Source organism: Salvelinus fontinalis, chromosome 16 (genome assembly GCF_029448725.1).
Source record: "Salvelinus fontinalis isolate EN_2023a chromosome 16, ASM2944872v1, whole genome shotgun sequence".
Lineage (NCBI taxonomy): Eukaryota > Metazoa > Chordata > Actinopteri > Salmoniformes > Salmonidae > Salvelinus > Salvelinus fontinalis.
In genome coordinates this window covers 9,906,023-9,931,936 of record NC_074680.1, presented here as the reverse complement: position 1 = coordinate 9,931,936, position 25,914 = coordinate 9,906,023, and the positions used below count along the sequence as shown (strand labels likewise).

At 40.8% G+C, this 25,914-nt stretch overlaps 1 protein-coding gene across 1 annotated transcript; it reads left to right on the top strand.

Annotated features, from left to right (window-relative positions):
* Positions 1–590: 590 nt before the first annotated feature.
* Positions 591–6,427, top strand: LOC129812613 (5-hydroxytryptamine receptor 1B-like). Its single transcript, XM_055864322.1, has one exon. It carries the CDS (start codon positions 1,085–1,087, stop codon positions 2,225–2,227), a length of 1,143 nt encoding a protein of 380 aa, XP_055720297.1. The 5' UTR covers positions 591–1,084; the 3' UTR covers positions 2,228–6,427.
* The last annotated feature ends 19,487 nt before the right edge of the window (positions 6,428–25,914 follow it).

Genomic DNA, 25,914 nt, shown 5'->3' with positions numbered 1-25,914 from the left:
ATCCTACCTGCCAAATAAATGACTACACTTTCACACAAAGTGGAGGAATCTTCTCTTTTATTGGAGAACATTAATACTTTTTACATGAACATTGCTCTGCAGTCTCCCAATCCCAGCACAATACATAATATCTGACCACAACCTTGGAAGATACACGTAGCTCAAGACCATTGTAGCCTACTATACGTGTTGGAAATTAAATTAATGATTTGATGTGATATGTAGGCCTATTGTCTAAATGCAGTAAAGGTATACAACGCCTCTGGTAATGTATTTACTCAGACCATGAGTGGCCAATGATTTGACAGATGTAGGAAGTGATGGATCTATTCCATGTTGAAATTGTTTTATCTCTAGTAGTCTATCGTTTGTGTGTTGTTCAGGTTCAATATAGGTCTAGTAAACATGGATATTAATGATAAAGGGTAAATACATGACTCATGGTGACAGGTAGAAAACGCAGGGCACTATGACCCAGTGGAGATGTGCTCACCTCTCCAGAAGAATCACTGCCCCTTGATCAATGCTGCATGTTAATGTTTGCTGTCAGAGGCAGGCGGCAGCAGCTGTATAAAACCAAGAGTGGAGGTCTCCTCGCCATTCAACTGAAGCAGCCTGTAAGACAACTCCAGGAGACAAGGATTACAATGCAAATGGTAAGCTTGCAGTTGCAACATTTGTCAAATGGCTGCAAGTCATTGTTCTTTCATCAGTCTCAAGGTTTATTTTGATAAACTTTCTATAGACATACTATTTATTTTGTTCAGATAGCTAAACTGTTACAACAGTTGAGGACAGACGTTGTTATACATTTTCCAGAGAACATAATGGATATTTACTTCAAAATCCTTTTTTTACATCAACAATTATAATTGGGTCGCTTCTGCGATGAAAAAAAAATGAAGAAGAAACGGACAACAATGTTTCCTGTCCCAAAATACTTTACTAGATTGATTGAAATTTATTAAGAATAAAATGGATGTTGGAGACTTGGCAACATAAGAAGAATATCCCTTCTCTTTGGACTGACCACACTATTTCAAAATGATTAATAAATCAGTGATGGAGAAAAACGACTAAGGGGATGGAGCGTCAACTCCAGTCAACTCTTGCATTATATGGACAAATGATGAATATCACAAACGATACCAATGTGACAGAATCTTCAGAGCTTGATGAAAATGATGAGAGTTTGGCGTATCAAACCAGTTTGGCAGTGATTCTCTTCGTTGTCACACTCGCTACTACTTTATCCAACGCATTTGTCATTGCAACGATTTATCAGTCTAAGAAACTGCACACCCCAGCAAACTTTCTCATAGCGTCTCTAGCTGTCACCGACCTCTTGGTGTCCATTTTGGTGATGCCAATATGCGTCCTGTACACGGTGAGTCACACCTGGACTTTGGGACAAGTTACATGTGACATTTGGTTATCCTCAGATATAACATGTTGCACTGCTTCTATCCTTCACTTATGCGTAATCGCTTTGGATCGATACTGGGCAATAACAGACGCCGTTGAGTACTCCAAAAAGCGCACGCCAGCGCGCGCGGCGGGAATGATCGTGACGGCTTGGGTCATCGCTATCTCCATCTCCCTGCCCCCGCTTTTCTGGCGCCAGGTGAAAGCGGAGGAGTTAACTGAATGCAATGTCAACACGGATCACATTTTCTACACTATTTACTCCACGTTTGGAGCATTCTACATCCCTACTCTGCTGCTTATTGTGCTTTATGGAAGGATATACTTAGAAGCACGTAAGATCATTTTGAAACAGTCACCCAAAAAGGTAGGGAAAAGACTCACTTCAGCGCACCTGATCACCAACTCCCCTGGATCTGTGGCATCGACATCATCTACTCAGTGTAAAATACACGATACCCACTTCAGTGACACGGGGTCCTTGGCAAGTAAGAACCATGTGAAAGTAACCGTGTCTGACGCACTTTTGGAGAAGAAAAAAATATCAGCTGCTAGAGAGAGGAAAGCGACCAAAACATTGGGAATAATATTAGGCGCATACATTATATGCTGGTTGCCCTTTTTCATATACACCCTGGTGGTGGCCACATGTGAAACTTGTTTTTACCCTGAGTTGTTTGACTTTTTCACCTGGCTTGGTTATCTCAACTCGTTAATCAATCCAATTATATATACCATGTCCAATGATCACTTTAAAAAAGCTTTCCATAAACTCTTACGCTTCAGATTTTGCATATCCTGAACATATGTCTTCCATGTCCTATTTTGTTTGCATTATTGCTCTATACAATACAGCATACAATACAGATACCCCTGTGTGGTGTTATATCTGTAAATGCATTCATATGATGCAATTTAGGTCACGATAAGCCTTTATGAAATGATGGTATTATGGGGACCTCAATTTTTACACAGTAGCTAACGTTACAATACTCAAATTCAGGTTTAATATGTAATATATACTTAAGCCGATTATAATAAATTGTGAATACAACTGAACAAAAAACTGGCAGTTGGAATATTCAGATTTGTTATTTGTGTTTTGCAAGGGCTCCCATTTGGGGATTATGGTGGCTCGCGGCGCATTGCGCGTTATTCCCTGTGCGACTGACCGTTGCATTTCAGATCCGCTGCATCATTAGTAATAGCCATCCAAACCAGACTCGACTGAAACCATTACTTCTGTACATTGGCTGGCTATGACATTATCCACTGGGAACAGACGTCAGTTCAGCGTCTAGTTTTGATTTACATTTGGTTGAGTTGTCAACTACCGTGAATTCAACATGAAATCAACAAAACATTTCACCATGTCATTGGATTTAGGTAAAACATTGTGTGAAAAAAATACAAAATGCCCTTACGTTGATGACTTTTTGCAAATACAATCAGTTTTCCATGTTGATTCAACGTCATCTAACAGATTTTTGGGGTTGAAATAACAAGGACACAAAGTTGATTCAACCAGTTTTTGCCCAATCATATCAATAATCGAATTTCTTTGATGCGATTATTTCCTAACATGATGATGTGTTTTTTATGTTTTTGTTTTGCATACACTAGTGTGTACATAATTTACGTTTCTTTTTCATTGTGAAACTGTTACACGGAGATAAGGATCTTACTCTATTCTATTTATGACAAGGATGGACACACCGTGATGGACACACCGTAAAAAATATACAGTTGTTTCAACTAATTATTATTAAGTAACTGGTTCCACAGCCTATTTTAGTTTACTAACCTTTTCAGTTAAAGTGTTAACTGAACTTAAAATGTTTAGTAGTGCCAACTTTAGAAAACTTGGGCAAAAAATTCAGTAAACATCAAATTATGTGTTTGTTCAACTTGTCTCATATGTTCATACAACTATTATTTGGGCATCTTAACTAAAAAAGTCTGTGTAACTGGTTACAGACACAAACATTGCTTTTAACATACAACATTTTCAACATACACTACCGGTCAAAAGTTTTAGAACACCTACTCATTCCAGGGTTTTTCTTTATTTTTACTCTTTTCTACATTGCAGAATAATAGTGATGACGTCAAAACTATGAAATAACAAATATGGAATCACATAGTAACCAAAAAAGTGTTAAACAAATCAAAATATATTTTATATTTGAGATTCTTCAAATAGCCACCCTTTGCCTTGATGACAGCTTTAAACACTCTTGGCATTCTCTCCACCAGCTTCACCTGGAATGCTTTTCCAACAGTCTTGAAGGAGTTCCCACATATGCTGAGCACTTGTTGGCTGCTTTTCCTTCACTCTGAGGTCCGACTCATCCCAAAACATCTCAGGTTGAGGTCGGGGGATTGTGGAGGCCAGGTCAACGCTCCATCACTCTCCTCCTTGGTAAAATAGCCCTTACACAGCCTGGAGGTGTGTTGGGTCATTGTTCTGTTGAAAAACAAATGATAGTCCTACTAAGCCCAAACCAGATGGGATGGAGTATCGCTGCAGAATGCTGTGGTAGCCATGCTGGTTAAGTGTGCCTTGAATTCTAAATAAATCACAGACAGTGTCAGCAGCAAAGCACCCACACACCATAACACCTCCTGCTCCATGCTTTACGGTGGGAAATACACATACAGAGATCATCTGTTCACCAACATCGCGTCTCACAAAGACAGTGGTTGGAACCAAAAATCTCCAATTTGGACTCCAGACCAAAGGACACATTTCCACCGGTCTAATGTCTATTGCTCGTGTTTCTTGGCACAAGCAAGTCTCTTCTTATTATTGGTGTCCTTTAGTAGTGGTTTCTTTGCAGCAATTCGACCATGGAGGCCTGATTCACACAGTCTCCTCTGAACAGTTGATGTTGAGATGTGTCTGTTGAACTCTCTTAAGCATTTATTTGGGCTGCAATTTCTGAGGCTGGTAACTCTAATGAACTTACAGTGCAAAAGTATTCATCCCCCGTGACGTTTTTTTCTATTTTGTTGCATTACAACCTGTCATTTAAATGGATTTTTATTTGAATTTCATGTAATGGACATACACAAAATAGTCCAAATTAGTGAAGTGAAATGTAAAAAATAACTGTTTAAAAAAAAAAATACGGAAAAGTGGTGCGTGGATACGTATTCACACCTTTTGCTATGAAGAGCCTAAATAAGATCTGTTGCAACCAATTACCTTCAGAAGTCACATAATTAGTTAAATAAAGTCCACCTGTGTGCAATCTAAGTGTCACATTATCTCAGTATACATACACCTGTTCTGAAAGCCCCCAGAGTCTGCAACACCACTAAGCAAGGGGCATCACCAAGCAAGCGACACCATGAAGACCAAGGAGCTCTCGAAACAGGTCAGGGACAAAGTTGTGGAGAAGTACAGATCAGGGTTGGGTTATAAAAAAATATCAGAAACTTTGAACATCCCACGGAGCACCATTTAATCCAATATAAAAATACAAAGAATATGGCACCATAAAACCTGCCAAGAGTGGGCCGCCCACCAAAACTTACGGACCAGGCAAGGAGGGCATTATTCGGAGAGGCAACAAAAAGACCAAAGATAACCCTGAAGGACCTGCAAAGCTCCACAGCGGAGATTGGAGTATCTGTTCATAGGACCACTTTAAGCCATACACTCCACGGAGCTGGGCTTACAGAAGAGTGTCCAGAAAAAAGCCATTGCTTAAAGAAAAAATAAGCAAACACGTTTGGTGTTTGCAAAAAGGCATGTGGGAAGGAAAACGCTATGCCTGGCGCAAACCCAACACCTCTCATCACCCCGAGAACATCCCCACAGTGAAGCATGGTGGTGGCAGCATCATTCTGTGGGGATGTTTTTCATCGGCAGGGACTTTCAAACTGGTCAGAATTGAAGAAATGATGGATGGCACTAAATACAAGGAAATTGAGACTGGGACGGAGGTTCACCTTCCAGCAGGCCAATGACCCTAAGCATACTGCTAAAGCAACACTTGAGTGGTTTAAGGGGAAACATTTAAATGTCTTGGAATGGCCCAGTCAAAGCCCAGACCTCAATTAAATTCAGAATCTGTGGTATAACTTAAAGATTGCTGTACACCAGCGGAACCCTTACAACTTGAAGAAGCTGGAGCAGTTTTGCCTTGAAGAATGGGCAACAATCCCAGTGGCTAGATGTGCCAAGCTTATAGAGACATACCCCTAGATACTTGCAGCTGTAATTGCTGCAAAACGTGGCTCTACAAAGTATTGACTTTGGGGGGTGAATAGTTATGCACGCTCAACTTTTCAGGATTTTTTGTCTTATTTGTTGTTTGTTTCACAATACAACATATTTTGCATCTTCAAAGTGGTAGGCGTGTTGTGTAAATCAAATGATATAAAGCCCCCCAAAAATACATTTTAATTGCAGGTTGTAAGGCAACAAAATAGGAAAAATGCCAAGGGGGGTGAATACTTTCACAAGCCACTGTATCCTCTGCAGCAGAGCTAACTCGGTCTTCCATTCCTGTGGTGGTCCTCATGGGAGCCAGTTTCATGATAGCGATTGATGGTTTTTGCAACTGTACTTGAAGACACTTTTAAAGTTTTTGAAATTTCCGTATTGACTGACCTTCATGTCTTAAAGTAATGATGGACTGTTGTTTCTCTTTGCTTATTTGAGCTGCTCTTGCCATAATATGGACTTAGTCTTTTACCAAACATGGCTCTTCTGTTGAACACCCCTACCTAGTCACAACACAACTGATTGGCTCTTATGCATTAAGAAGGAAATAAATTCCACAAATTAACTTTTAAAAAGGCACACCTGTTAATTGAAATGTATTCCAGGTGACTACCTCATGAAGCTGGTTGAGAGAATGCCAAGAGTGTGCAAAGCTGTCATCAAGGCAAAATGTGGCTATTTGAAGAATCTCAAATCTCAAATATATTTAGATTTATTTAACACTTTTTTGGTTACTACATGATTCATATGTGTTATTTCATAGTTTTCATGTCTTCACTATTACTCTACAATGTAGAAAATAGGAAAAATAAAGAAAAACCCTTGAATGAGTAGGTGTTCTAAAACTTTTGACCGGTAGTGTTCATATTTAACATAGTGCATGTTTACAGTAGTTATTATTTAACTGGAACGTGTCCTCACCTGGGATTTGAACTCACAACTTTCAGGTTCAACGCATTCCAATCTCCCGTCTACACCACCATATCTGTGTCAATCATCAGTTAATCGGACTGTTCTGTCACGACTTCCGCCGAAGTTGGTGCCTCTCCTTGTTCGGGCGGGGTTCGGCGGTCGTCGTTTCTTTTTCCATTTGTTATGTCTTGATTGTACACACCTGGTTCCCATTCCGTTATCATTATTTTCCTATTTAACCCTCTGGTTCTCATTATGTTTTGTGCGTGATTGTTCCTTGTCTAGTGTTATCAGTCTTCTGTGTTATGGTGTGTTTTCCCTGCGTGGAATTTATGGTTGATTATTTTCCGAGTAAAGTACTCAGTTCTGTGTCCTGCGCCTGACTCTGTACTCACCTCGGCATACTGATACATGACATGTCCTCTTATCATTTATTTGATTGACTTATTTCAGCAATTGTAGGGTTTTCTGTATCGTTGCCTGATGTTGGTGGAGCATATTACTGTTTTAATGTTACTCTTTAATAACTATGATAAATATAATAGTTTTACTCAAGTGTACTTTCAACAGAGCTGAGATTTACTTTGAAGTACAATGTGTGAAATTAGTCATTGACACAGACATGGTGGCGTAGCCGGAAGTATGCCGTGAACTAAGAGATTGTGACTTAAAATCCAAGGCGAGAACATGTTGAAAAATAATTACTGTATAAATCAACATCAATGTATGTCAAATACAGTGCATTCGGAAAGTATCCAGACAACTTCACTTTTTCCACATTTTGTTACGTTACAGCCGTATTCTAAAATGGATTAAATAGTTTTTTCCTCATCAATCTACACACAATACCAGATAATGACAAAACGAAAACAGTTTTTTTTTAGAAATGTTAGCAAATTTATTACAAATAAAAAACAGAAATACCTTATTTGCATAAGTATTCAGACCCTTTGCTATGAGACTCGAAATTGAGCTCAGGTGCATCCTGTTTCTATTGATCATCCTTGAAATGTTTCTACAACTTGATTGGAGTCCACCTGTAGTAAATTCAATTGCTTGAACATGGTTTGGAAAGCCAGACACCTCTCTATTTAAGGTCCCACAGTTGACAGTGCATGTCAGAGCAAAATCCAAGCCATGAGGTTGCTGGTAATTGTCCGTAGAGCTCGAGACAAGATTGTGTCGAGGCACAGATCTGGGGAATGTTACCAAAAAATGTCTGCAGCATTGAAGGTCCCCAAGAACACAGTGGCCTCCTTCATTCTTAAATGGGAGAAGTTTGAAACCAACAAGACTCTTCCTAGAGCTGGCTGCCTGGCCAAACTGAGCAATCGGGAGAGAAGGGCATTGGTTAGGGAGGTGACCAACAGCCCGATGGTCAGTCTGACAGAGCTCCAGAGTTCCTCTGTGGAGATGAGAGAACCTTCCAGAAGGACAACCATCTATGCAGCACTCCACCAATCAGGTCTTTATGGTAGAGTGGCCAGACGGAAGCCACTCCTCAGTAAAAGGCACATGACAGCCCGCTTGGATTTTTCCAAAAGGCACCTAAAGACTCTCAGGCCATGAGAAACAAGATTCCCTGGTCTGATGAAACCAAGATTGAACTTTTTGGCCTGAATGCCAAGCGTCACATCTGGAGGAAATCTGTCACCATCCCTACGGTGAAGCATGGTGGTGGCAGCATCATGCTGTGGGGATGTTTTTCAGCGGCAGGGACTGGGAGACTAGTCAGGATCGAGGGAAAGATGAACGGAGCAAAGTACAGAGAAATCCTTGATGAAAACCTGCTCCAGAGCGCTCAGGACCTCAGACTGGGGAGAAGGTTCACCTTCCAACAGGACAATGACCCTAAGCACACAGTCAAGACAACGAAGGAGTGGCTTCGGGACAAGTCTCTGAATGTCGTTGAGTGGCCCAGCCAAAGCCCGGACTTGAACCCGATCAAACATCTCTGGAGAGACCTGAAAATAGCTGTGCAGCGACGCTCCCTATCCAACCTGACAGAGCTTGAGAGGATCTGCAGAGAAGAAGGGGAATAACATCCCAAATACAGGTGTGCCAAGCTTGTAGCATCATATCCAAGAAGACTCAGGCTGTAATCGGTGCCAAAGGTGCTTCAACAAAGTACTGAGTAAAGGGTCTGAATACTTATGTAAATGTGGTATTTGTGTTGTTTATTATTTATAAATTTGCAAAATTGACTAAACCTGTTTTTGCTTCGTCATTATGGGGTATTGTGTGTAGCTTGATGATAAAAAAACAACAATTTAATCCATTTTAGAATAATGCTGTAACGTAACAAAATGTGGAACAAGAGAAGGGGTGTGAATACTTTCCGAATGCACTGTATGTACGTTGAAAACATTTTATGTCAAAAGCATTGTGTGTAACTTGTTCCACAGCCTATTTTTGTGAAGATGCCCAAATAATAATTTCTAGTTGAATGAACATTTGAGACAAGTTGAGCAAGCACAAAATTTTAAGTTGACTTAATTTTTGCCAAAGTTTTCTCCAGTTGATGCTAAGTTTGGGACAAATAAAAATGTTACGTTCTGGTAGCTTTTTTAATCAAAAAGTTGAGTAAACTTAAAAAGGCTGTGGAATCAGTTACTTAACAATATTAGTTTAAACAACTCGATTTTTTTTTACAGTGCAGGATTAAATGATGGTCAAACTGTTTTGGTTCACTATTAGCCTGTTATAGAACATCCAATTACACATTTCTCAACCTCCTGGATCATGAACAAGTCTTGAGCTACACAATGACCAATTTTCTCTAGAAATGTTAAATGTGCCTGTAAAAGCTGAATCCCTGGCATAGTCACAAAGTTAAATGCTTGACTGGGTGTGGAAACCTATTATTGGGGTTTCAAGAGAGAAGGCCAGGATTCATACAACCTGAATGTCAAACACAGACCCAGACTAGTTTTATTGTGGGTGATATTTATCCAATAGACATAAGAGCTGATGAATACCTTCACTTTTACTGAACAAACATGTAGAATTTACAGTGTATGAGTGGGTGTGTTTGAACTGTATGTTCCGGCTAGCATCTGCTTCAAATTCTGCCTTGAATTACATAATACGTTAGCCTATCAAGATACAGAGAATTACATAATAAGTTAGCCAATCAATATACAAAGAATTATATAATAAGTTAGCCTATCAAGATACAGACAATGTATATCAAACTCATCTCTTGGCATTGATATGTGAAACATTGTGTTCTACAATATGTCCGAGGGCTTGCCATACATGGGAATTTGTGGACATAATTTTTCACAATATGAAATGCTGTAAAATAAATACTTCTGCAATGAAATACTGCTCCATGAGAGTAAAATGTATTGTTTAATGGAATCTACAAATATGAAGTGTCATATGGTGTTACAGTGTAGAGTCCATCATTTGATGTGTTGATCACTGTCATTGGTGATGAGGGACCCATAATACTCTATGTCAGTTACTATTATGTCATTTTTTGGATACAAAGTAGGTTGCACTCCCCCTTGTGCCATAACGGAGCCCAAAAGCATGAATAAAGCATGATGGTAAAACAATGGAAATGGTACAAAAACATGTACTCAAGAAAAGACCAAGAGAAGCAACTACCAGTATTAATCAACTAACTCCATGTATGATTTCAATCCATTATAGAAGAATCGCTGTAGGACTGGTGGAAGATGTTGAAATCTCATTTGGAAATATAGTAACCTGTTCTGAAGACTAAGGGCTTTATTCAATCTGCATTGCAGAAGTTCAGCTTTACAGCGTGATGGAAATTTAAATGCAATGTTCCAACTTTAGCGGAGACTACATTCATGATAAACACTGCATATATTGGCTCAATCGGAAACTGCCCTTGCGTTAATATCGCAGAATCTGTAACGCTGATTGAATAGAGCCCTAAACATATAATTCCTTGACATTAGTTATCCATCACAACCTACCCCACACCTCTTTGCAGGTTTTATTACATCACACGCATAATGAGATAAGCTGTGATCGAGGTGTGAAAACATGCACACACACACACCTTGACCTGTGACCTCACACATCTACCAAACAGCTGAGCTGCCACAGCGCAGACCAGCACCACTGTCAGAGGATGTGCACCACTGGTCCTTCATCTGTCATGCACCAATAGCCAAACACGGCAGAGCAACACAGCAGAGCGCTCATGGATTTTCACCAGACTCATCATGCATGACTGATGAATGTGTCCGGCAATGATAAGCTCTGATTGCAAATATATCCCCTTATGGTTCAATGCAAATGTTTTCCTATAGGGTTCACGCTGTCAATGGGAAATTCAATGTGGATCTACATTATGTGGGTTGTAATGATTTCAGGTTGACCAAATGGGCATGTTGTCTGCCAATACAATGCTGGTTTGAGCTAACTGTGGGCTAACATTATAATGATGTGCCATGCAATATGTAGTGTGCCCTTGAGAAATGTTAAACGTTTCTGCTGAGTTGGCAGTGACATCAACAGGAGTGGGTCACAGCTGTTCAAATTGAGGAGTCTCTGGGCAGTAAAACCAGGATGATCTATGTACTGCCAAGGTGACATGAATAGGATGACTTACAAGGCCTGAGGCCAAGGTTTTTCAAGACAGAAAGACAAATGTTCTCTTGGGCAGTCAAGTCTTCATTCATGTTTCAACTCAATCCCCTGAAACACTACAGAAAGGAGTTTCCCACATTCCTTTTAAGGGCAGCTCTGACTCGAGGACAGAAACAAATGTGATTAGTTAAGGTTAGGCAAGAAATGTGACTGGTTAAGTTTGGGGAGGGATTAGAACCAGCAAACTTGTGTATGGAAACCCATGTGTTAGTCAATTTTACAACCTAGAAATATATTCAGAGTGAACATTAATTAAACCAAATTATAAGAAAGCATTGGCTGAAGCGCTGATGCAATATTCGTGTTGACAAGTGAGTAAGATGGAAGGTATAAAGATACGGTATGTTATACTTACACATGCAAATGTCTTTTACAAAGCAACACATACATCACATTGTTATTGGCGGCTAATGCGATACAGCTAATTATATGTTACAATTTATGTTATATAGCTCAGTGTTCTGCTTCAGCGCTTCAATAGAAAACCTGTAAGTTGCATGAAGGTTACAGTAGAATGATCAATGAAGACGAGGTTGAAATTAAGCCATAAATATTATTATCTTGCATGCAGCTTTATTAACAGTTTATCGATTCACCCTCTTTGTCCTCTGAGGCTTAGGCAATCATCAGCCCACAATGGTCTTGCGAAGCTCCTGATTGTTGTCACCAAATTAACTTATGCCTCTAATAACCATGATTGACCTTGACTAAAACTAGCAAATAATTTAGGCATGACATTAAAGCAGGGAATATGGGGTTAATAATGTGGTTTCTCTCTCTAATAAATTATACTTTTCATGTCATCTCTAAATGACAAAAACAAAGAATTGCAAAATACAGTATATCACATGAAAGGCATTACAACAAACAATGTTCGAGACATAATGTTCTGTGGAGTGATTCGTAGGACATCAAAATATGTGACTTGTTAAGGGACCCCGTTTAGTCACATCAACCGTATGAGTAATCAATTGCTTTGATCTTGCAAGGGAATAGCACATCTTTAACACAGCAACAATAGCAGGGCGTGATGCTGGTGAGACTCCAATTATGGGAGTCCATTTTCTACCCAGGAGAAACCAGATAACGCACACAAAAAACTCATATTATGGCAAATTGTGTTTCTTTCTCAACTAAATAGTGACAAATGGACTCCTGGTGTCCTTTCAGGCTTTCTTTCTCATTCAGAAGTGTCATGCCACCTCAGATTTGTCCTGTTTAATAATAATAATTATTATTAGAACTATACATTTGTTGTTGTTGTTTCTCTGTAATACTACTAGCCACCTTCCAATTTTATGAACTTGGCTTTAGCTAGCCCAGATAGGTTCCTAATCTCCCAACCTCATAACTAACTACCAAGAAGCCATTTCAGTCTATCAATTGAGTTAGAGTAGCTAGCTTGTTTAACTATCTTAGCCGGCATGACTGCTGGCAAGGTTGGTAGACTTTAGAAAAGCATGCAATTACTAAATGTACTGAATAAGACTCATATTCATTTCAATATTTTACCCAGATTTTAAGAGAGATGCAGAGAAGCATATTTAGTGTCTTAAAAAAAAAAAACACCAGTCAGGAGGAAAAATAAACATTTTTTTTTTTTTTTTTTTTACATAGAATTAAGAATAATGATTATGGCTCGTTTGCAAGAAAAGGCTATTTCAGGTGTTTAAAAAATGCTAAATACCCAGTCAAGCATCCTCACGTACTTTGTGCCCCCTCAGTCAACTACAAGCAGCTGGAAAATGACCCTAATTAATGTGCTTTCATAAGCTCCTGATGGTGATAAATATGGATAGGGTGCTTAGACATGAATCAAAGCCGACGAGAAATGTGAAACCCAAACCTTTCATTCCCTTGAAAAGATGACATGCATATATTGTAGGCCTACATGAAGCGCACAGCTACATCTTTAGGATAATTATTATCTCTGCGCTCTGTTGGTATCTTAATATAGCATATAAGAAATCTTAAATCATCTTTTATAGTTTGAATCACCTTGTTATTAACAATGTTTCAATTATGCGGTATTATACAGTATTATAGCCTGACCAATGAGATACGAAAAGAATCATGGATGGTTGAGCCCACAAACCTCCCCAAGCTCTCAATGTTCACATTGAGGAAGTGAAGCTGACTTTTCTCCTCACTCCTCAATCAGCTTATTTTACAGTTTATTTTTCAACTGAAATGTCAGAAAATTGCTATTTTCTAGGTAGCTGACATCATGTATAGCCTACACTCTTCGGCAATGAATGTCTCACTTTAATCCTGAGAAATGTGATATGAGGCAGCCAGTGGAGCTGGGGTTTAGATTTGAAATGCAGCTGGTCCACATATTGAGTGCCCTTCCATGTTCAATGCTGGTTCACACACTGACACTGCACAGCTCAGCAGTTTGGATCCAGCCTCATCATACACAGCACAACATTGAAGAAACCCCAAACACACTTAGACCATGATCATATTTTGGATAACTAACCAGCTTTCCATCCAACCTTTTTATACATCAGATAAAAAAATGTCAGGACAGGGCCTCCCGAGTGGCGCAGCGGTCTAAGGCACAGTGCTAAAGGTTTCAGTACAGATCCGGGTTCGTGTCCGGTCGTCCCATAGGGTGGCGCACAATAGGCCCAGTGTCGTCCGGGTTAAGGGAGGGTCTGGCCCTGGGTTAATTACTGGAGAAATGTCATGGAAATACTACTATTTGCACATTTTTATATGATAACCATCATATCAAAGCAAATTTGGAGTCACGCAATGACATGTTTTGTCGTCCTCCCACTACAACACGTAAGGAAAGCACACAGTATATTAGGCTACAGATTCAATAAATTATGATGAACTTCACAAGGAGGTGAAAGTGCAACGTCATGAGCTTGATGCTCCTTTCCAATAATTCTGCTGACATGATCATCGATTCTTGGCTGCCGTTTAACAATTAAAACAATCTCGCTCTTTAGTCCATAATAATCTCATCATGTAGGTTTATGTGGACTCTAGCTAAACAGCGCGCGCTTGTATCTGCGCGCTGATGTCTACACCGCACGTGCCAATATCCGAGTGGGCACACTAGCTATAGAATGCAAAACATTTTGTGAGAAAAACATAATTACATAAAAATTAAAACTCATGTAACTTTTTTAAATTTTTTAATTTTATTCGGTACATGGGAATTTAACAGCATAATGTATTCTTATGTGCACTACGTCCTCACGGACAGTCTTTATTCTGCAACAAGTCAATTTGATGGAAACCCATCTCCGGTGGGAAAGTGCGCATATTGTTTTTATGCGTATTTTAGAATATCCGCATGAAAATCTGTCACCAATTAGATGGAAACCTAGCTATTGAGAGCCATGAGGAATTTAAACGAGCGTTTTCTCCACATCGTTGATGATTTACATATGTCTATTAACCTTTTGAAATCAAACCAGAGAAACCGTATTAACCCAGGAACCTGTCTTGCATGGTTGTAATGCTCTCATTTCAAGCAGTGGCAATAACCAATAGCGGTGCATGATTAAAATCAACCGGGAAGCCAAGCCAGAAAAAAAGCCATATTACAACCTATGTGTTGGGATAATTGTGTAACCTGCTCTATAACCTGTTAGTTCATATGCCTTGTGACTGTGATATATAGGCCTAAGGCAGAGACAATAAGAAGACAGTGGTAGACTACATTCAACCACACATTAGTTTCATCACAAAACCGGAAAGCAACCTCTGTCCGAGGAAGTCCACAAAGCATGTAACAAACAGTTACAAGACCTACAGCATGATCAAGCAAGTTAATGTTTCCGAAATTTGGATTTAGAACCAGAGACAGACACAAGTCGCAAAGAAAACTGGAGCTTCCTCCACTATTCCAGCACCATTTCAACTTCAACATTTCAACATCAAATCACCTAATCTTACAGTGACATCGAAGAGATACCAAAAACAATTTAGTCCAATCAACATAAGCTAAATATGATGTGGCTGCCCATGTTTCTGATTTGTGTGTGTGTGTGTGTGCGCGCGTGTATGCATGTGTTTGTGAAAGTTTAAACGACAACATGTTGACTCACCCTACGTGCAGTGGTGTAAAGTACTTAAATTAAAATACTTTAAAGTACTACTTTTTGGAGTCTCTGTACTTTACATTACTATTTATATTTTGGACAACTTTTTACTTTTACTCCACTACATTCTTTAAGAAAATAATTAAGAAAAAGTAAAAAAATAACTTTTTACACCCAAAAGTACTTGTTACATTTCGAATATTTAGCAGGACAGGAAAATGGTCCATTTCACACACTAATCAAGAGAACATCCTTGGCAGACTTACAAAACACAAATGTTTCTTTTCGTTTGTAAGTTATGTCTGTGTTGGTACTTAAGTATATTTAAAACCAAATACTTTTAGACTTTTACTAAAGTAGTATTTTAGTGGATGACTTTCACTTTTACATGAGCCATTTTCTATTAAGGTATCTTTACTTTTACTCAAGTATGACAATTGGGTACTTTTTTCCACCACTTTCTACTTATAGAGAAATGCCAATGCCACCCTCCTCTCTTTCATGTTGATGAAACTGTCTATGACTCATACAGTACACGCTTGTATTTTTGTTGTCCTAGGTTATCTGGCTAAAATGCACAGAGAGACGTTGGTACATTTTTTGGGGAAGCCTGGCTTACCTTGGCATCCACTTGTAATAACACAAATGTCACAGAAGCTATTAGAGAAGGGTAGGACCGTTTATACAAAAACGTATGGAAAGTTCTGCCTTCTTGAAGGTCAACAGGTCACTGCGCAATAGCGAGCAATAGTTTTCACACGGTCTAGCTATTTAGCTTTTGTTGTCGGCTAGTTTGCAGCGGCAGCAGCAGGTGTTATCAAAGAGGATGTTGCTAATTTGTTAGCTTCCCCCTTTTCAAGAATATCTTTCAACATGAAGTTAAGTTTCAAATGAGCATCATCTGGTGAGTGGATAACTGTGTTATCTCTTTGAAAATAACATGTGTGTGAAACATTGTTGCATTTAAATTGGAATTGACAGCATTTTAGAAACATGACATCTTATTAAAATCTGGTCATATACACCCCCAGGAATAATTGTTTAACATTTTCTGACAAGCGACCACTTAGATACGGTCATTTTCACATTTTTATAAATTCATAGAATGTTTGGGAGTTACGTATACTAAGGCATTTGTGAAATTGCTATAGCAATATAGAGTGGGAAAGCGGCCGTGCATTTGGACAATTAATAGACAGTGCAGTAAATAAAACCAAATAAAAACATCTGTCTTGTCCAGGACCGGAGTCTACACAGACCGGTGCACTATAGCTAATCAGAGCTACAGCAGGCCTTTATACAAACAAGCCATTTGGCAGTAGGGCCTGCCGTCATTCACTTTGAACTGGACTGTGTGTTTACAGGCAGTAGGGCCTGCCGTCATTCACTTTGAACTGGACTGTGTGTTTACAGGCAGTAGGGCCTGCCGTCATTCACTTTGAACTGGACTGTGTGTTTACAGGCAGTAGGGCCTGCCGTCATTCACTTTGAACTGGACTGTGTGTTTACAGACAGTCACAACAGCGTGACTTTAGATCATTAGAACACATTCGCCAAAAGCCACAAAATACACCTGAATGGATTTCTGCGAATATGTAAACACCACGGCAGTCCTCTTGCATTTGGGAACTTTACAGTCCTATTGATCAACCAACCATGAAAAGGTAGGATCTTTCTCCCTCAGTTATGCACATCAACAACAACAAGATCAACAACTAATGCTAGCAAGAGCAAGATGAGCTAAAATCTTACAAAGGAACATTAGATAAACCCTCTAAAAGTTTTTCCAGCTAGTTGGCCGTCAAAATTGCACTGATAAACGATGAGGAATTGTAGCCTCCTCGTACTTCTACAGCTTGCCTGCCAATGCATGCTTATCCCAACCAAGTACCCAAGTTAACTGGCTAAAGTTGGCTAGCTTGCTAGCTACTTCCAGACACAAATGAGAGAACACCTCACTCTGACCATTTTACTCACCGTAGCAGAGCTGGTTAGTCTGTTTACATGTTATCTAGAGCATTCTTGACTAACTATTACTTTTTTTGCCTACGTTTACTGATACCGGTCAGCAGGTGTTGCGCATTCGTAAATTCATCAGTTGTTCTGCGCTCTGGCACACTCAGAATTTTTTTTGCAGTCGGAGTACAGTATAACTGTACATTTCAATTGGGAAATGCTTAATGGTTGTGTTTTGTATTCGTGTGATTGGGACCTACTGTCACGCCCTGGCCTTAGTTATCTTTGTTTTCTGTAATATTTTGGTTAGGTCAGGGTGGGACAGGGGGGGATGTTTGTGTATAGTTGTCTCGTCTGGGGTGGTTGTATGGTATAGGGGGTTTAGGTAGAGTAGATGGGTTTGTGTTTGAGTGTAGGTGTCTAGGTATGTCTATGGTTGCCTGAATGGTTCTCAATCAGAGACAGCTGTCATTCATTGTCTCTGATTGGGAGCCATATTTAAGGCAGCCATAGGCAGTAGGCTTTTGTGGGTAATTGTCTATGTCTAACGTTAGTAGCTGTGTGTGCACTTTCGTTTGTAGCTTCACGTTCGTGGTTTATTGTTTTTGTATAGTGTTCGTTTCATCTTCGTCTCTAATAAAAGAAGATGTATTCATATCACTCTGCGTTTTGGTCCGATCCATTCTCCTCCTCAGACGAGGAGGAGAACGAACGTGACACCTACTAGCTTATTGTGTCAGAGTTTATGGACTGCTTAGCCTTTAACATCGTGCTGTGTGTGACTGTTGTCTTTCCATCGGCCCTATGCAGTGGCGTAGTGGTGCCTGGAGAAGTGGGTATATCCAAATTTTGCCCAAAAGTTCCCAAACGGCCCACCCAGAGAAGGAAAGGGATCCTGTGTTGAAAATCCTATGATTTCTTTTGCTTTTTCTATCGATTTTTTCAGATTTTCACTCTCAAAATTAAATAAATGCTAACATTTGATGGTCTAAGTCCACAACAGTGCTTAAACCACATCAATCTGATTGGGTGGGCCTGTCAGGGCCTGGCTCCCCAGTGGGCGGTCCTCTGTCCACCCAATGCCCATCCATGTCTACACCCATGACGCAAACAGAACATGATGACAATTGTGCATCACAAATAGCCTACTAACCAACACTTCTGACTAAACTTTTACAATACCTGGTTTACATATCCATTGTTGCTTTGGTTAGCATTTACTGGTATAAATTTAAACGTCTTTCCTACCCTACCAGCTACCGATGTTATTCTTCTGTGAGCTGCTCCATGCCAAAACCAGTTGAGATTGTACACTAGCTGCCTGCAGATGATATTCCATTGAATCTAGGCTATGTGTGCGGAGAGCATGTGAATATATTCCATGTGCTTTGCGATTGTGTAGGCTACTTTGTGCATGATTTCTCTATTGTACTACAAAACTGATAAGTCGTATACCTCCACTACACTTCTATGATACACATCAGTTGGGATTAAGAAGTGAGTTTACACAATGTCCACTGAAAAATATGTGGGTGTACGGCTTATACCTGCGTATAGCCTACCCTCCACTACACCACTGGCCCTTTGTGTTTTACAAAAAGTGCACTCTCCTACATGAGTGCGCTGGTATTACGGTTGCTGTCCTTTCAGAATCACGAACCTGTCACACACTGAAGACCTATAGGTTCGCCACTGTACTAACCTGTCACACACTGAAGGCCTATAGGTTCACCACTGTACTAACCTGTCACACACTGAAGACCTATAGGTTCACCACTGTACTAACCTGTCACACACTGAAGACCTATAGGTTCACCACTGTACTAACCTGTCACACACTGAAGGCCTATAGGTTCACCACTGTACTAGCCTGTCACACACTGAAGACCTATAGGTTCACCACTGTACTAACCTGTCACACACTGAAGGCCTATAGGTTCACCACTGTACTAACCTGTCACACACTGGAGGCCTATAGGTTCACCACTGTACTAACCTGTCACACACTGAAGGCCTATAGGTTCACCACTGTACTAACCTGTCACACACTGAAGGTCTATAGGTTCACCACTGTACTAACCTGTCACACACTGGAGGCCTATAGGTTCACCACTGTACTAACCTGTTTCACACTGAAGACCTATAGGTTCACCACTGTACTAACCTGTCACACACTGAAGGCCTATAGGTTCACCACTGTACTAACCTGTCACACACTGAAGACCTATAGGTTCACCACTGTACGAACCTGTTTCACACTGAAGGCCTATAGGTTCACCACTGTACTAACCTGTCACACACTGAAGACCTATAGGTTCACCACTGTACTAACCTGTCACATACTGAAGGCCTATGGGTTCACCACTGTACTAACCTGTGTCACACTGAAGGCCTATAGGTTCACCACTGTACTAACCTGTCACACACTGAAGGCCCATAGGTTCACCACTGTACTAACCTGTCACACACTGAAGGCCTATAGGTTCACCACTGTACTAACCTGTTTCACACTGAAGACCTATAGGTTCACCACTGTACTAACCTGTCACACACTGAAGACCTATAGGTTCACCACTGTACTAACCTGTCACACACTGGAGGCCTATAGGTTCACCACTGTACTAACCTGTCACACACTGAAGACCTATAGGTTCACCACTGTACTACCCTGTCACACATTGAAGGCCTATAGGTTCACCACTGTACTAACCTGTCACACACTGAAGGCCTATAGGTTCACCACTGTACTAACCTGTCACACACTGAAGACCTATAGGTTCAACACTGTACGAATCTGTCTCACACTGAAGGCCTATAGGTTCACCACTGTACTAACCTGTCACACACTGAAGGCCTATAGGTTCACCACTGTACTAACCTGTCACACACTGAAGGCCTATAGGTTCACTACTGCGCAAACATATCTATAATAGATATAAAGGCTGTTAAGATACTGTATTCATGTTTCAAGAAAGGAGTGTATATATTTGGCCTGGCAAAGCGGTTGAATGCGCTGACTGAATGGAACTTGATAATTATGAGTGTTTTACTCCGCTGGTCTCGGGAAGAAATTACAAGTCCTCACTGAGACCGAGTCAAGACCAAGTACAAATGTCCGACACCGAGACAAGAGACAAGACCGAGTCACTCAATATGTGGTCTCGAGACCCCAGCAGAACTCAAAATATAAGCTTGTTTTACTTAAACGTAAACAAACACTGTATAGCCTCAAAACATGGTTAAAACTATAATGTTGATGTCATGGATGGTCAGTCTGTGTATCCATATCTCTGTCTAGGAAGTTTACAGTAGTTCAATTCCTCTAGGCCCATCCCTCAGCTTTTTACCAAAACATAGGTGTGGTGTCTGCCTTGTTGTTGTTTCAATTATAAACATAAACTGACCCCTGGCACCTCCAGCTTCCATAACGGATGTGTACAGTTATGCTGTGTGACAGTTAATCAAAAGGCTAGTCTTAACTAATCAGACAGATTTCCTCCTAAAATGTGTTCACGACTGACTTAACACAACACGAGTAACTGTGATTATCAAGATATAACAGTTTAGATAAATAACAGAAATGATTGCAGGCGTTGGGCACAATATGAGCATGAGGAGAAAAATGTCTGTCACGATGTGTGCTCAACATATGAGGGCTTGGTTGAGCTGCTGTCACACTGCCACTATCCTTTCCCCATTCCATCAGGCAAGCTCTTAATATGCCAGTCCGAAAGTTGATCACCTGTTGGCACTACCCTGTTGGCACTACTTGATCTGTCAAGAAATGTTCATATTGATCAAAGTCTGGTCATCATTACTTTAATCAGTCTGAGCCCCCATCCCTCCCCATATCCATGCACACACACACACACACACACACACACACACACACACACACACACACACACACACACACACACACACACACACACACACACACACACACACACACACACACACACACACACACACACACACACACACACACACACACAATGTGTCCGTCGCCCCACAGTGTCCATTGGGCGACGCACAATTGGCATAGAGTCGTCCGGGTTAGGGAGGGTTTGGCCGGTAGGGATATTGTAACGGTCGTTCTCCTCTCCTCTTCGAGGAGGAGTAGGGATTGGACCAAAGCGCAGCGTTGTGATATGACATAATGATATTTATTAAAGTAAAGACGAAACACGAAAATACTTCAACAAACTACAAAACAAATAAACGAACGTAGACAGACCTGAACTAGAGAACTTACATATACACGAAGAACGCATGAACAGGTACAGACTACACAAACGAACGAACAAACGAAACAGTCCCGTGTGGTGAACAGACACAAACACGGAAGACAACCACCCACAAACAAACAGTGTGAACAACCTACCTTAATATGGTTCTCAATCAGAGGAAACGTAAAACACCTGTCCCTGATTGAGAACCATATCAGGCTAAATGACAATGAACCTAAACATAGAAACACATAACATGGAATGCCCACCCCAACTCACGCCCTGACCAACTAAACACATACAAAAACAAGAGAAAACAGGTCAGGAACGTGACAGATATCCTTGTCTCAGTATGTAAAAATGTAATAAAATGTATGCACTCTACTGTAAGTCGCTCTGGATAAGAGCGTCTGCTAAATGACTAAAATGTAAATGTTAAGTGTCAATTGGCTAGAGTACTTCCACTAGCTAGCTCAGTTCAGGGTTAAGAAGCTATGCCATTTCTGTCGACTGTCTCCCATTCAAGGTCATGCTTCAGGGAGATAGCTAACAAGTCCCTGAATGTTTCCCAAGCAACCCTGAACATCTCTCCTACCTGGAGTGAACCCCATTGAACAATCACATGTAACTTCATCAGCACTTAGTGAGGGATGAAGGCTAAACAAGAATGAAAGTCTCACACCTGTATAAGGAGCCGATTCAGACTTCCCAGTAGTCGGTATTCAGACTTACCTTATGCAGGCACGTAGTGCACCCTAATGGGTGTGGCTACCGTGCGCACACTGAATATGTTATTCAACAGCTGAAAACTCTCCCACTTGCTGGCCAACAGATTTTCTCATGGAGTTTTCAATCAATAGGGTTTTCAGTACATTTATTTTAAGCCATCCCTTTAAATACTGTGTACCTTTAAGTTTGAATTTTGTCAACAAACTGACTAGAATATATTGAGAAGAATGGATCATCCATTATTAGAGATCAATGAAAGAAAGCCATCTAGATATATGCATGTTCATCTCCGTTTCAGCACCAATTGGGAGATTTAAAACTATTCAGATCTTGTAGACTATTTAGGGTTAGGGAAGTGTTTATAAATGATTAAAAAAACAGGTTTGGAGAGCCTTTTCACAATAATTATATCGTTTAATAAAAAATGCAGTGGTTGCCGTATTCATGTTCAATCGCTGAAAAATTGGAAGGTGAGAAAAGCGTTGAACAATAGTCCTGTAAAATATCCTATTCCTCACTAATCATGGAACTGCATTGCACCAGTCCAGTCGTCGTGAAATGCACACCAGGGTCCAGGTATAAACTGCTACATATGGTCAGAGTACCATAATGATTCAAATAGGCTACACGTCCCAAGTTATTGCACAACGTTAGCCTAATATGATCCACTATTGCTAGCGACCCTCAGGAACAACTACACAGAAGGTGACAGAGGAAAGAAAGGTTAACGAAATGGAATGGAGTGATGCAAAATGTAGGCTACAAATTGAAGGAGACTAACATTAAAGTGACAGTTATAAATTAATCGGCATTACTGACCGTGGCTCCCAATAGTAGCTAATTTAACACGATACAAATTGTAAAAAAAATAAAAAAATTCAAATGGAGAAAAGCTGGGGCATATAATTAAAATATTATACAGTGCATAAATCAACTTGGCATGTTGGGCGCTACAGAAGCCTATAGATTGGTTCTCCAAATGTCATCCCTGCAAATTATGAGGACATACAATAAAAATGATGAATAAAGGCACAGCTATTCATAGCCTACTTCACTGTGGAAAATACATGTCATGTTGATATGATTTTTCAGTTTGCTTCCATATGACTGGTCATCGTAAACAATTGCTATTAGTATTTACAATCCCCTTCTCCAAACGGAAGGATTACTCATTTACCTAGCTCTTATCAATAGCTCTCAATGTATAAGTTACAGTACATGGAGGATGGTGTTATTTCTGTTGTTAAAATATCGGAACCGACAGGTGCCCGACATCATTCATGGTTTCCTCCCACGTAAAAGTGGTGGAATTATTTGGGAATTAAGTCAAGGTCAGAATATGGCTTATCTGTAGACACCTCCGCCACACCTCCATTTCTTTTATCTCCACCAAAAATGCATACCTTGGAAAAACTGACTTTTCCCCATTCCGTAAGTTCAAGGTCGGAATATGTAGAGAGAAAAGTGCAAAAAACTGGAATAAAGTTCCATGCCCCTAAGAGCATGTCTGAGCGTTCTCTATTCTGAAGCAGCCAAGTAGCCAAGAGATACTTTAGGCTGCAGATATACAGTAAAGCAGTTGTGCCTCTCTGATTTTGCACTCTCCTGTGGGTTGAGGCTGGTCTGAAGCTGTCGAGCCCCAGTGCCCAGAAGGAGCTCTGTCCACTGGGAGAGAAACAGAATGGGCTGTCAGCCGCCTTGCGCCTGCTTCCCCCTACCTCCTGGGAAAATGAGTCCTGCCTGTGGGGAACATGATAAATAGGCTCCATTTTGCTGGGTTACCAGCACCACACTCTCCCAGTGGCCATCGAAGTTGTACATTTTCCTATTGAAGTCGGTTACGATGCCAAACTGTAGTGAGGTCAAGACCCTGGGGAGGACGACGAGCACACAGATGAGCTTCCCAGAGACGGTTTCTGACAGTTTGTGCAGATACTCTTCGGTTGGCCAAACCCACAGTTTCATCAGCTGTCCCGCAGGTGAAGAAGCCGGATGTGGAGGTCCTGGGCTGGCGTGGTTAAACGTGGTCTGCGGTTGTGAGGCCAGTTGGACGTACTGCCAAATTCTCTAAAATTACGTTGGAGGCGGCTTATGGTAGAGAAATTAACATAAAATCATCTGGCAATAGCTCTGGTGTACATTCCGTCAGTCAACATGCCAATTGCACGCTCCCTCAAAACTTGAGACATCTGTGGCATTGCATTGCGTGACAAAACGGCACATTTTTAGAGTGGCCTTTTTGTTTTCCCAGCACAAGGTGCACCTGTTTATTGATCATGCTGTTTAATCAGCTTCTTGATTTGCCACACATGTCAGGTGGATGGATTATCTTGGCAAATGAGAAATGCTCGGTAACATGGATGTAAACAAATTTGTCCGAACAATTTGAGAGAAACAAGCTTCTCCTGCTTCTGGAAAATTTCTGGGATTTCAGCTCATGAAACATGGGACAAACACTTTAAATGTTGCGTTTGTATTTTTGCTCAGTATATTTGTCTGTCACATTTGTATATCATTTGACCATTAAAACAAACAAACTTGGACCATGATGACATTTTGGATCACCAACCAGGTTTCCATCCATCCTGTTTATGTAACTAAAGTACATGTCGGATAAAAAAATGACAGGGGCCTCCCGTGTGGCGCAATGGTCTAAGGCTGTGCCACTAGAGCCCCTGGTTCGAGCCCAGGGTCTGTCGCAGTTGGCCGCGACTGGGAGACTCATGGGGCGGCGCACAATTGCCCCAGCGTAGTCCTGGTTAGGGGAGGGTTTGGCCGGCAGGGATGTCCTTTGTCCCATCGCGCGACTCCTGTGGCGGGCCGGGCGCATGCATGCATGCATGCATGCATGCTGACACGGTTGCCAGTTGTACAGTGTTTCCTCTGACACGTTGGTGTGGCTGGCTTCCAGGTTAAGCTGGCATTGTGTCAAGAAGCAGTGTGGCTTGGCTGGGTTGTGTTTCAGAGGACGCACAGCTCTCGACCTTCGCCTCTCCTGAGTCCGTACGGGAGTTGCAGCAATGGGACAACACTGTAACTAACAATTGGATACCATGACATTGGTGAGGAAAAAGGGGTAAACAAACAAACAAATAAATAAAAAATGTCATGACAGACCTGATGGAAACAGAAAACTAATCTAGACCAATTACTGAGATGTACCCATGGGACTGGTTTTGTTTACTAAACCAAACAATGGCAGACATGTAACAGCTGCTAATCAGATTGAGAGTACCATCCTAAAGTCCTCCTCTCTCCATCCCATAGACATTGGCCGGGTCTTGGTACATTTTCACTTTAAGTGACCCAATGGACATGAGCATTCACGGAGGTGTATGCAGGTGGCCCAGACAGCAACGACGAGGAGGGGAATTTCACACCCACAGCACTCTCATGCTTCATTTCCATGTCACAGCGTCAAATAGAGCTCTGTGCCTGACAGAATACATTATGTTGCTCATTTACAGAGCAGCTGCCCTTATCCAAAGCAATTTACAATGCTTACAATTGTCATACCGTAAATCTTCTGGACAGATGGATGTTTAGTGCAGTAATCAAATTTAATTGTTTCTCCCCTGCATAAAACAGACATGTTCCCTATGGGGACCTGAGTTTTGAGACTTCAGACTACAGTCATGACAAAGCACAACATGGCTCATTGAAACTGCTGCATCTCAAGGTTACCTGACGCACATACACTGAGTGTACAAAACATTAAGAACACCTTCCTCCT

Excerpts from the sequence above, each read along its gene's own strand:
- LOC129812613 (XM_055864322.1), top strand. The coding sequence starts at position 1,085 with ATGGAGCGTCAACTCCAGTCAACTCTTGCATTATATGGACAAATGATG.